This window comes from Pogoniulus pusillus, chromosome 11 (assembly GCF_015220805.1).
Source record: "Pogoniulus pusillus isolate bPogPus1 chromosome 11, bPogPus1.pri, whole genome shotgun sequence".
In the NCBI taxonomy this organism is placed as follows: Eukaryota; Metazoa; Chordata; class Aves; order Piciformes; family Lybiidae; genus Pogoniulus; species Pogoniulus pusillus.
In genome coordinates this window covers 28,235,463-28,247,751 of record NC_087274.1, presented here as the reverse complement: position 1 = coordinate 28,247,751, position 12,289 = coordinate 28,235,463, and the positions used below count along the sequence as shown (strand labels likewise).

The 12,289-nt window shown below is 45.8% G+C and overlaps 1 protein-coding gene across 1 annotated transcript in view; it reads left to right on the top strand.

Annotated features, from left to right (window-relative positions):
* Positions 1–11,584, top strand: part of CPZ (carboxypeptidase Z) — a 43,888-nt gene extending 32,304 nt beyond the window's left edge. Inside the window, exons 8-11 of the mRNA XM_064151822.1 lie at positions 1,579–1,714; positions 3,245–3,384; positions 7,803–7,902; positions 11,029–11,584. Of these exons, the coding sequence (XP_064007892.1) occupies positions 1,579–1,714; positions 3,245–3,384; positions 7,803–7,902; positions 11,029–11,378 (726 nt within the window). The 3' untranslated portion in view covers positions 11,379–11,584. The remainder of the gene's footprint in view (positions 1–1,578; positions 1,715–3,244; positions 3,385–7,802; positions 7,903–11,028) is intronic.
* The last annotated feature ends 705 nt before the right edge of the window (positions 11,585–12,289 follow it).

The window sequence follows — 12,289 nt, the reverse complement described above, 5'->3', positions numbered from 1 at the left end:
ATTTTCCTTACTTTTACATAGCAGTCTCTTTCCACCTTTCCTTGGTCACCTACTCACCCCATAGCTGACTCACTTTAGGCTTGATAACAATCTAGAATCACAGACTGGATTAGGTTGGAAGGGACCTTAGAGGTCAGCAGCAAAGCTAAAGTTTTAGCATTGCTTCTAAAAATAGCATTTTATGCACCCAACTTCTTGCACACATTATCTTAGGCAATATGCAATGAGAGCCAAGCTGATGATGAGTAGGATCTAGTAGCATCTGATAATTGCTCTCCTTTCAGTGCAGAAATGTGAAATCAGAGCTTTTGTAGGTAAGGCTCAAGTAAACAAAAAGGAGAGAGGGGATTTCTGTACAAAGTTGATATAAACATTGGAGAAAAGTGACAGGAACCTGATTCAAAGGAATGGTTTCAATAGATCACTGCTGTTCCTTCTCTTTTCACTGCATGTACGTGTCACTTCTCCTTTCTGCGTGGTGACTCCTCTGCTATCCTGCAGTATCAACACTCTTAGGGAATCAGTAGTGACATCCTCCACCACCACATCCTATCCTTTACTTTTTAGGAATGGTTTCTGCCCTGCAAAGAAGCAGCTGTCACTGAGATCAGCCTGACAGGTTGTCTTGTGAGAGTGATAAGTGCAAAGCAAATTGACACTGTCTATTTTAAACAGCAGCAGCCAGCGTGAAGACCCGGTTAGGCTGAGGTTGGTGCTCTTGAAAGGGTGAAAATAGCAAGAACTAACTTCAGCTTCAAAACTTGAGATTTGAAATCCAGTCAAGCCCTCTACTCTTGCCCCAGGTTGAAGTCGAGCATAACAAAATCCACTGGTCATTTAATGGTGGCTCTGACTAGATGAGTTGGAGCATAGAGAAGGACCTTGGGGAAGAAGAAGAAGTATGAAAACTTGCTGGCAAAATATTCTTGTATGGAGGTTCACCCTCTCCGTCAGTCTTGGGGCAGAGAGTTGCTCATTGGGCTCACAGCAGCAAGAAATCAGAGTCAAACAATTGTTTTGGTTGGAAACAACCTCTAAGATCATGGAGCCCAACTGTTGACCTAGCATCACTAAACCATGTCCCGAAGTGCCATGTCCACAAGTCTTTTTATCACCTCCAGGGATGTTGATTCCACCACAGTATCACAGTATCACAGTATCACCAAGGTTGGAAGAGACCTCACAGATCATCAAGTCCAACCCTTTACCACAGAGCTCAAGGCTAGACCATGGCACCAAGAGCCACGTCCAACCTTGCCTTGAACTGCCCCAGGGATGGCAACTCCACCACCTCCCTGGGCAGCCTGTTCCAACACCTGAACACTCTTGCAGGGAAGAGATTTTTCCTACTTTCCAATCTAACCCTCCCCTGCTGCAACTTGAGGCCATTTTCTCTCATTCTATCATTTGCTACTAGAGAGAAGACACTAACACCCAACTCACTACACTAACGCTCACCTAACTAGAACCTCCTTTTGCGTACCTAACTAGAACCTCCTTTTGAGTGGTTGTAGAGAGCAACAGTGAGAGTGTTTCCAGCTTGTAAAAGCAAATGTATCTGCAACCCTTTTGTTCCAGGTGTTTAAAATGCTGGCCAGAGCCTACGCAGATGCACACCCTGTCATCTCGGACCGCTCCGAACTCCGCTGCGGGGGCAACTTTGTAAAACGTGGAGGTATTATAAATGGTGCTGAGTGGTACAGCTTCACTGGAGGTAAAACCACTTTACCATCATATCAAGTGAGGTAAAACCTCTATATGACCTTTTATGAGGCACAAGGGTTTGAGTGAAATGATTTTGATCCATCTCAATTTGCTTTAGGGCAGATGCTTGCAAAACATAACCTGTAAGGGATTTCAGCAGCACGATCGGGTGTCGGGAGCGGTTTTATTCATGTACCATGGGATGTGTTCAGCCCTGATGTGACCTGAAGGAAGTTAATGAGTTATACAGGGGTCAAATTAATCATTGCACATGATAGTATTTTAGTTTTCAAATCAAAACTGGAGGAAAAAAGTGCTGCATGCTGAAGGCTGGGCAGGATGACCTCCAGAGGTCATTTTGTAACTCTGACAGTGGATGTGGTCGAGCAAATGTGAAATGCAGACTCCATTTCTTGTGGGGTTGCATTTGTAGTACCACAATGGTGATCAGAGGGCTGCAGCAGCTCTGCTATGGGGACAGACTGAAAAAGTTGGGGCTGTTCAGTCTGGAGAAGAGGAGGCTCCCAGGTGACCTTCTTGTGACCTTTTCAGTATCTGAAGGAGGCTTACAAAAAAGCAAGGGAAGGACTTTTTAGGCTATTATAGGTAATGACAGGACTATGGGGAATGGAGCAAAGCTGGAGGTGGGTAGGCTCACAGTGGAGGTGAGGAGGAGGTTGTTGAACATGTGAGTGGTGAGAGGCTGGAATGGGTTGCCCAGGAAGGTGGTTGAGGCCTCATCCCTGGACGTGTTTAAGGCCAGGCTGGCTGAGGCTGTAGCCAGCCTGATCTAGGGTAGGGTGTCCCTGGGCATGGCAGGGAGGTTGGAAGTAGATGATCCTGGTGGTCCCTTCCAACCCTGACTGATTCTATGATCTTCTGGAGTGATAGTTCTCAGCAGCACATGTCCAATATTTAAGTATTGATGACTATTAAACCTTTTCTGTATCAATCAATTATATCCAATGTCTTTTGTACAGAAACAGTTTTGAACACGCTCATGGCAAAAGGTCACCTGTTTGCTGGTGACCCTTGGCAAACACCTCTGATATAGCTGATTATCCAATTATCATCATTTATCAGTCCTTACCTCTCCATCATTACTTCTTGGTCAGGTGAACAACAACTTTAGCAGCTGCTGCTGCTTCTTTTATTGTTGTTCTTTGTTTTCCTGACAGAAGTGTCACTGTTGTGACTTGATTTGTGATTGAGGTGAGTTGCCAATCCTGCATTTCTTGAATGCTTTTCATATTTGGGCCGTGCCCACTTGTTACAAGACACACAGGGGCCTGCACTTGGCTGACTGCAGCAGCCAAGCTCCACTTCACAGTATCACAGTATCATCAAGGTTGGAGGAGACCTCATAGATCATCAAGTCCAACCCTTTACTACAGAGCTCAAGTCTAGGCTATGGCACCAAGTGCCACATCCAATCTTGCCTTGAACAGCCCCAGGGACGGTGACTCCACCACCTCCCTGGGTATAACTTCAGGGTTATGTGGCTTGTTTGTGAGCTCTCCTGTTTCTTTTTATCCCACAGGTATGGCAGATTTTAATTACCTTCACACAAACTGCTTCGAAGTGACCGTGGAGGTAGGATGTGAAAAGTTTCCCTTGGAAGAAGAGCTCTTTACAATCTGGCATGAAAACAGAGGTGCCCTGCTGAGTTACATGGAGATGGTAGGGCTCTGCTTCTGCAAACCTTTGTGCTTACACTTTGTCTTCTTCATTCTTTGTCAATATATCCTTTCTTCACTGGGTCCCTGCATAGTTATCAAGATAGCACTCACTCAGTCACCACACTCCATCCTTCTGCCTCACTTTGACTAGCAGGACATACAGCTAATACTATGTGGCTTATACGGTGCCACGTCCAGTTGGCAGCTGTCACTAGTGGTGTGCCCCAAGGATCAATGCTGGGCCCAGTCCTGTTCAACATCTTTATTGATAATCTGGACAAGAGGATTGAGTCCAGCATCAGTAAGCTTGCAGATGACACCAAGCTAAGAGCAGGTGTTAATCTGTTGGAAGGTAGGAGAGCCCTGCAGAGGGACCTGGACAGGCTGGGTGGGTGGGTGGAGGCCAATGGAATGAGATTTAACAAGGCCAAGAGCAGGATTCTGTACTTTGGCCACTACAATCCCATGCAGTGCTACAGGCTGGGGACAGAGTAGCTGAGAGCAGCCAGGAAGAAAGGGAGCTGGGGGTACTGGTAGAGAGTAGCTGAACAGGAGCCAGCAGTGTGCCCAGGTAGCCAAGAGAGCCAATGGCATCCTGGCCTGGATAAGGAACAGTGTGGCCAGCAGGACAAGGGAGGTTATTCTTCCCCTGTACTCAGCACTGGTCAGGCCACACCTTGAGTGCTGTGTCCAGTTCTGGGCCCCTCAATTCAAGAGAGAAGTTGAGGTGCTGGAACATGTCCAGAGAAGGGCAACACAACTGGTGAGGGGCCTGGAGCAGAGCCCTGTGAGGAGAGGCTGAGGGAGCTGGGGGTGTGCAGCCTGCAGAAGAGGAGGCTCAGGGCAGAGCTCATTGCTGTCTACAACTACCTGAAGGGAGGTTGTAGCCAGGTGGGGTTGGTCTCTTCTGCCAGGCAACCAGCAACAGAACAAGGGGACAGGGTCTCAAGTTGTGCCAGGGGAGGTCTAGGCTGGATGTTAGGAGGAAGTTGTTGTCAGAGAGAGTGATTGGCACTGGAATGGGCTGCCCAGGGAGGTGGTGGAGACACTGTCCCTGGAGGTGTTGAAGCAAAGCCTGGATGAGGCACTTAGTGCCATGGTCTGGTTGATTGGACAGGGCTGGGTGCTAGGTTGGCCTGGCTGATCCTGGAGGTCTCTTTCAACCTGGTCAATTCTATGATTCTATATTGCAGGGAAGAGAGGCACTGAGGTCTGCGAAGATCTTGAAGGGGGGAGGATTATTTTTGCATACTTTGGAATTGGTTTTGGCTTGGAAAAAAACCTTTAAAATCCTCCAGTCCAGACAGCCTCTAACTCTATCAAATCTGGGGCTAAACCATGTCCTTTAGCAACGACATCTCTGCCTATTCAAAACACTTCCAGGGATGGGGATTTAACCACCTCCCTGGGCAGCCTCTTCTGGTCTTTAAGAGCCATTTCAGTGAAGAAGTTTTCTGTAATATCCAACCTAAACCTCCCCCAGTGCAACTTGAGGCCATTCCACTTATCCTATCTCTTGTTACTAAGGAATAGACCACCTGGCTCCAGCCTGCTTTCAGAGAGTGCTAGAGAGCAAAGGCTCCCCTGATTATAAATCAACTGTCCAAAATGTAATGCTAGAGAAACTATTCAGGAAAATATGCATCAATCCTTCTCCTGAATAAAAAAAAAAACCCAAACCCCCAAACTATCTGCTTTCTACAGAGCTTCCTGGAACTTTTCCCTTTCCCTATTCCATTCCTAGTTCAGGGCAGCAGGAGATATAGATCCAGCTAAAATGGGGAGGGCCTAAGTATTTTGCTAGAGAAGCCATTTCCACACTTTCCAGCTTGATTTCTTTTTGCATGTAGCCCTAAAAAGAATCTTCTGGAGACACAACTTCCATATCTGTGAGCATTAAACCAATCCATGTAAGAAAGCTTTTGTAATGGTCCGTTTAAGCTCAGCCCAAATACCTCCCTGGCAATAAGTGAACAGAGAAGCAGAAGTTGCTCATCTTCCTCCCAGCCATTAGCAGATTAGCTTTCTGCCATGCCTTGTTTTGATAGTGGATGCAGTGATTGAAAATTGTTAGGAGTGTTTTTATGGCCTTTCTAAGCAACCTCTTGCTACTTGTGGTAACTATTATCATTCAATAAAGTCTACAGTCCAGACCACCAAACTCATTTCATTTTTACAGCTGTCTGATGAAAATGAGTTTTAGTGAATCCAAATGGAGCTGGGTTAAATCCATATAGATTGCAGCTGAAGTCTTCAAGATGTAAAGATTTTTATAGTGTGGGATGATACTGTAAAAGACTATGCTGGAAAAGCTTTTTGAGTAAATGCAGGACAGTAAGCAAAGCAACTTTGTAGATAAGAGTGAGTGAATTACTCCTGATAAGGATTAAGTCTGCCACAACCAATTCAAACTTTTCTTCTTCTGATATATGCCAGGCTGTTTGGACTCTACACAGATCTACTTGGCTTAACATGAAGAAATAGGATCGATTTTCATAAACACCAATCTCTTATCCTGGTCAGAAGTGATATCAAAAGACTAGCCCAAATTTATGTGACACAGTCTGAAGGGCAACCCAAACCCCAACCTATTTACTAAAGCAAACCAAATCAAGGCTGGTAAAGAAATGTCAATCTCATCACTTTTACCCCATCATGTTGTAATTGCAGAATGGTTATTGAAGCTGGATGAGGTCATACTGCTTTGAGTGTGTCTACACTGTAAATTCAATTTGGGTCTGAGATGACTCTTCTGAGTAGATTTAGCCCTCCCTCCATATGATAAATCCTCAAGTCCATGCTGAAAAGCAAACTGCAGTTCTTCATCATAACAGGTCTTCAGGGAGAGTTTTGAAATCCTTACACTGGGCTGTTTCTAAACCCTCCAGTGAGTAACTCCACTCAGGCCAGGAAGGCTGCTTAACAAGAGCAGTGACAACACAGCCTCACCTGGAGTAAAGAACTGCTGACACCAAGCTAGACTTCTTCATTAGGGTTTTTTTCCAGCTTCATATTAAGAATTGTTGTAGTCAGATACTTAAATGTTTCTTTTTATCCTCTTCTATATCCTAACAGAAAAGCAAATAGTTTTTTTTCACTATTTTGAGTTTTGAGGGTTGGCTTTGGCTTTGGTTTTCTTCTGTTCTTTCATGACAAAGGATAATGGAGAGGGAAAAACGAGAGGAAGAGAAAAGAGGAGTGGGGAAGCTCAAGCTGATCATAGCAGTTCAGGGGTGAAATCAAAACAGAATTCCTTTTCATTTGAAAAGATCATGTGGGGTTTTCAGCCAAAAAAAAAAAAAAAGAAAAGGAGAAAACAAAACAAAAGAACTTTAAGAGGACTGGATGCAAGTAAAAGAGAAAACAACATTCACCATTCGAACTGTTAGACATTGGAATAAACTCCCAAGGGAGGTGTTGGATTTCCCTACATTAGAGAGTTTCAAGGCCCAGTTTGACAGGGCTCTGGGCCATCTCATTTAAGTTCTTCACAGAGAGAGTGATTTCCCATTGGAATGGGCTGGCCAGGGAGGTGGTGGAGGCACCATCCCTGGGGGTCTTCAAGAAAAGACTGGATGAGGCACTTAGTGCCATGGTCTAGTTGATTGGATAGGGCAGGGTGATAGGTTGGACTGGATGATCTTGGAAGTCTCTTCCAACCTGGTTGATTCTATGATTCTATGATTCTATGATCCTGGAGGTCCCTTCCAACCTGGTGTTATGGAATGGAATCATAGAATGGTTTAGGTTGGAAGGGACCTCCGAGATCGTCTAGTTCCAACCCTCATATGAGTCTATGAATGTTTAAATACTTGGATTTTTTTTCCCCCTCCTCTTTTGTTTTGTTGAACTTCAGCTCTGCTGAGCTGTTTGTGCACCTCCTGGGTGACAGAATTCGTGTTGCTATTCAGTTTGTCACCAAGAGTGTTTCTCAAATCAAGCAGCTCGGTTCTGCGCCTGTAGAGAGGGGAACAGGAAATTACACACACTGCTATCATGACATCCTGACAGGTAGTGAAGTGTAGGCAGCAGGGAGATGATGAGTCCCAAGTAGCTGAAGTGATAACTTCTCTTTGTGTATAGAGCAGCAGCCTTTGGTTTTGCATTTTTGGTTCTGGGGCAGACATTCTGCACCAGTCTTTAAATACTGTGGTCAGATCATGAGGTGCCAGTGATCTGTTCAGAGAAGGCTCTCTTGAAACAGAGCCCAGAAACAGCTTTGCTTGAGTTCCTTCTTTCCCTCAGCCACCTTGGAGCTCTCAAAATAGAGGATGAGACACCAGCTTAGCACCCCAGAACCTCTATAGTGGGTTAAACCTCTTGAAAGTTGTTTCCTCTCTACAGTGATTTCCTTATGGAAGATGAGGAGGTGATAACATAAGAAGTGATTCCCTGCTAACTTTCGCTTTGCTTTGCCAGGTTCATCGTGGCATCAAAGGAATTGTGTCTGATAAGTTTGGCAACCCAATAAAAAATGCCCGGATTTCAGTCAGGGGCATCAGGCATGACATCACCACAGGTAACAGCTTTCAGTTAAGCTTTTTCCTAGGGCAGAGTGAAATTGCTGAGGGCTTCACCTGCAAGAGTCTCATATTTGACAGCAACAGCACCTTATTGGAGAACTGAAGGCTCAGCTGTGGGTTTGTTTCTAGAATAACATGAGAGAAGACATGTCAAACTGGCTGGTGAGTCTGTTATGTTGAGACAGACATAGTCCTTGTTGTTGAAACTTCTGCCTGGAGCTGTCTGCTGGCCACTAAAGCCAGTAGGTCTTCAGTGAGATTCAGAAGTCCACTTCTATGCTTTATGTTTGGGGTAATATGGCAACAGCCCAGCTCAGGGACTTTAACTTAGGTTGTGGAGGTGCAGAGCCTGATAGAATAAGTTAGCTGAATGGGCTGCCCAGGGAGGTGGTGGAGGCACTGTCCCTGGAGGTGGTCAAGCAAAGCCTGGATGAGGCACTTAGTGCCATGGTCTGGTTGACTGGCTAGGGCTGGGTGCTAGGTTGGACTGGATGATCTTGGATGGCTCTTCTAACCTGTTTGATTCTATGATTCTATGATTGTGAGCATGAGTGGTAGATGTTAAATGAGTAGGGTCCACACTGCCTTTAACAACAGGAATAACTGCAGCAATGGAAGGGCCCAGCAAGCCTTTGTTATCCAGGTAGAAAAGCATACATTTATTTCTTTTTTGGCCAGCAGTTACACAGGATGACAGAATGTCAGGGGTTGGAAGGGACCCAAGGAGATCATCCAGTCCAACCTCCCTGCCAGAGCAGGACAATCCTATCTAACACAGATCACACAGGAACACATCCAGACAGGCCTTGAAAGGCTCCAGAGAAGGAGACTCCACAACCTCTCTGGAGAGCCTGTTCCAGTGCTCTGGGACCCTTATAGTAAAGAAGTTCCCCCTTGTGTTGAGGCAAAACCTCTTCTGCTGCAACTTACACCCATTGCTCCTTGTCCTATCCCAGGGAGCAAGTGAGCAGAGCCTGCCTCCTCGCTCCTGGCCAGCCTTCAGACACAGTTCTATCAGCACACTGAGTGATGCTCACTTTATACCTGTCAGCAGCTGGTAACCATGTACTGAGGCATATGCAGCTGTTAATTTTCACAGTCATAAAGCTGTGAGCTTTTAGGCTCTGACTGAAATCCATTCTCTCATTTTCCTATTGATTTCAGCGAGAACAGGGCCGGCCAGAGGAGTGCAGAGTAGGAGACATGAATGGTAACATTTTGCTCTAATGATAGTTGTTGAATCAATTGGAAAAGCCAGAATGGTTCATAATGTGGTGGATGCTTTCCAGCTTTCCAAAATACCAACATTAGAGGGGATACAATAGCAGAGATGATGCAGATTCTGCAGCCTGGTGGGAGACTCTGGCATGAATTAGGGTCCTTTTCAAACTTCTTCCCAGACAATGCCTTTCAATTGGCAGTGGACCTTTAAAGAATTAAGAATGAAATAAAAAAATGTGTTTACATTGAAAGGAAAAAGCAATATTTGTTCTTGAGTTAGGTGGAGCTAAGATTGTCATATGATTTTAAAAGCCTTTTCATTTCAGGGCTGAGAAACTCCATGAGAAACTAGCAGTAAGGCCACATTAACTCTGAGCTGAGAAACTTACCCTTTCAGAATGAAGGAAACATAAAATGAAGAAGAAATATTCTGGTTTAAAACTCCCTGCCTTTGCCTGCAGGCTCAAACTTTCAGCTGGAGGAAATTTACACCAATTTTGTCCTAATGGCAATTTATCCCAGCTGCAACTCTGACTCCACAGCCTAATGTGCTATAATGTCTGCAAAGTAATTGGATGTAATATAATCAAAGCAGGGATTTCTTAGCTCCTTAGACATGAGATATGTAGAGAGATATATTGCAGCCTGGATTTCACTTTCTTATGTTTCACATAGTTTTGAACTCATTCAATTTCTTTCCTCCTACCCCTGGGAAAGCAGCCTGCAGGAAAACTTCCCTGTCCTGTGATACAGGCACAGCAGTTACTGATATTTTGTGCGTGGATTTTACTTCATCAGCTCTTAAAGGGCAGATTTTTCCAGAGGGAGGTCTCTTCTTTGTCATTCAAGTGTTTGCAGCTGAATTTTGGTCAAAATGGGAGCCCCACAACTACTCTGAGATCCTTTGGAAACCTGCCTTTTAAATGCTTATGCATGGATGTGTGTGTGTGAACGACACCAAGTCGGGAGCAAGTGTCAGTCTGTTACAGGGCAGGAGGGCTCTGCAGAAGGACCTGGACAGGCACAGTCCAATGTCATGAGTTTTAACAAGTCCAAAGTGCCAGGTTCTGCACTTAGGCCACAACAACCCCGTGTAGCACTGCAGGCTGGGGACAAAGTGGCTGAAGAGCAGCCTGACAGAGAGGGAGGTGGGGGTACTGGCCAACAGAGAGCTGAACATGAGCCAGCAGTGTGCCCAGGTGGCCAAAAAGGCCAAGGGCATCCTGGCCCCTATCAGAAATAGTGTGGCCAGCAGGACCAGGGAAGTCCTTCTGCCCCTGTACTCAGCACTGGTCAGGCCACACTTTGAGTCCTGTGTCCAGTTCTGGGCTCCTTGATTCAAGAGAGATGTTGAGGTGCTTGAACCTTGTCATGGAGAGGACAAACCTGTCCAGAGAAGGGCACGAAGGCTGGTGAGGGGGCTGGATCACAGCCCTGTGAGGAGAGGCTGAGGGAGCTGGGGGTGTGCAGCCTGCAGAAGAGGAGGCTCAGGGCAGACCTTATTGCTCTTTACAGCTACCTGAAGGGAGGCTGTAGCCAGCTGAGGGTTGCTCTCTTCTCCCTGGCAACCAGTGGCAGAACAGGAGAATACAGCCTCAAGCTGGAGCAGGGGAGGTTTAGGTTGGATATTAGGAAGAAGTTCTTCACAGAAAGAGAGATTGGCACTGGAATGGGCTTCTCAGGGAGGTGGTGAAGTCACCATCCCTGGAGGTGTTTAAGAGGCTGCTGGAAGAGGCACTTAGTGCCATGGTTTGGTGAATTAGACGGATTAGGTGCTAAGTTGGACTCGCTGATCTTAGATTGCTTGCTGCTTGATTCTGTGATTCTGTGAACATAGAGCTGCAAAGGATGCAAAGACCAAAAGCGAAGCTCAGTTTTGCTCTGTCTTTACCTTTCTTAAGCTGCTGATGGAGACTACTGGCGACTGCTGCCTCCAGGGACATACATGGTGACTGCCCAAGCAGCAGGGTACAGCCGGGTGATGAAGAAGGTCACCATCCCTGCCAAGATGAAACACGCTGGGCGCGTTGACTTTGTGCTGAGGCCCGTTGAGGGCTGGCCCAACAAGCTCCTCCGCCGCTCAATGGAAGACAACCCCTATGACCCACTGGAACTTTTTGACCCTCACACCCAACATGGGCAGCCTGAGGCTCGAGGCAGGTCATCAGTGGGCAGGGAGAAGCCTTGGTGGTGGTCTTACTTCAGCTCTCTAGACCTGCACAAACCTCTGTGGCTGCTGAAGCAGCGTTGAATGGCGTCGCGGTGCTCTGCTCACCTGTCTCTGCTACCCTTGCGCCCGACTCCAGATGTCTTTCTTCACTGCTCTTGGCAATGTTTCAACCTGTTTCATCTGCAAACACAAAGTGAATTCAGGCACACTTTCCCCTTTCATTCTCTCTTCACAGCTTGCCTATGGTGGAGTGGTTTCCTGTATTAAAAGCCATGCACACCCGTTCACAGGCCAGCTTCTGCGCAGTTTTGTCCTTGGCAATGCTCTGTGCTTCTGCCCATGGAATTCATGACCACAGTCACTATTTATTAGGTTCCAAGTACCTGCAAAAATACATTCCTGATCCTTTAATGCCCTTTTTTACATGTCCACACATTAATGCTCACATTATAAAAACACCCCTTCAGAAAGCTCTTCTCTTCCCTCTCTTTCTGTTATTTTAGCATATTAAGTTCAGTTTATTCACTTCTCTGATCCAACTCACATTGATTTTATTTATTTCTTTTTAAATCACTCTGATATTGGTGTTGATTTCAGGCAGATAAAAGGAAAAACAATTGTGTACAGGGAGATGTTAGCTTATGATGATTTTAAGGTCTTTTTCCAACCAGGCAGTTCTATGAGACTAAGTTCCCTGGCAGTCCCCATCACGCTTAAATCAAGTTCCAGACTGAACTTGGCCTTCTTCCAGTGCTCCTTTGGAGCGTGGCAGGTTCAGCAGCCAGCCAGGGCTGTCAGGAATTGCAGTGTGTGCTCCTGAGACACCCTCTCCTTTTAAGTCAGCCTACAGAATTATTTTCTATTACCTTCCAACCACACATTGACCACTATTGATGTGTGTTTTTGTAACATCCTCCTTAATAATTAATTTCCTAGTCTCCTTTTCAGAGGGGATCTTCTCTTCCTTGGAGCCAAACCTTTTCTGCACAAAG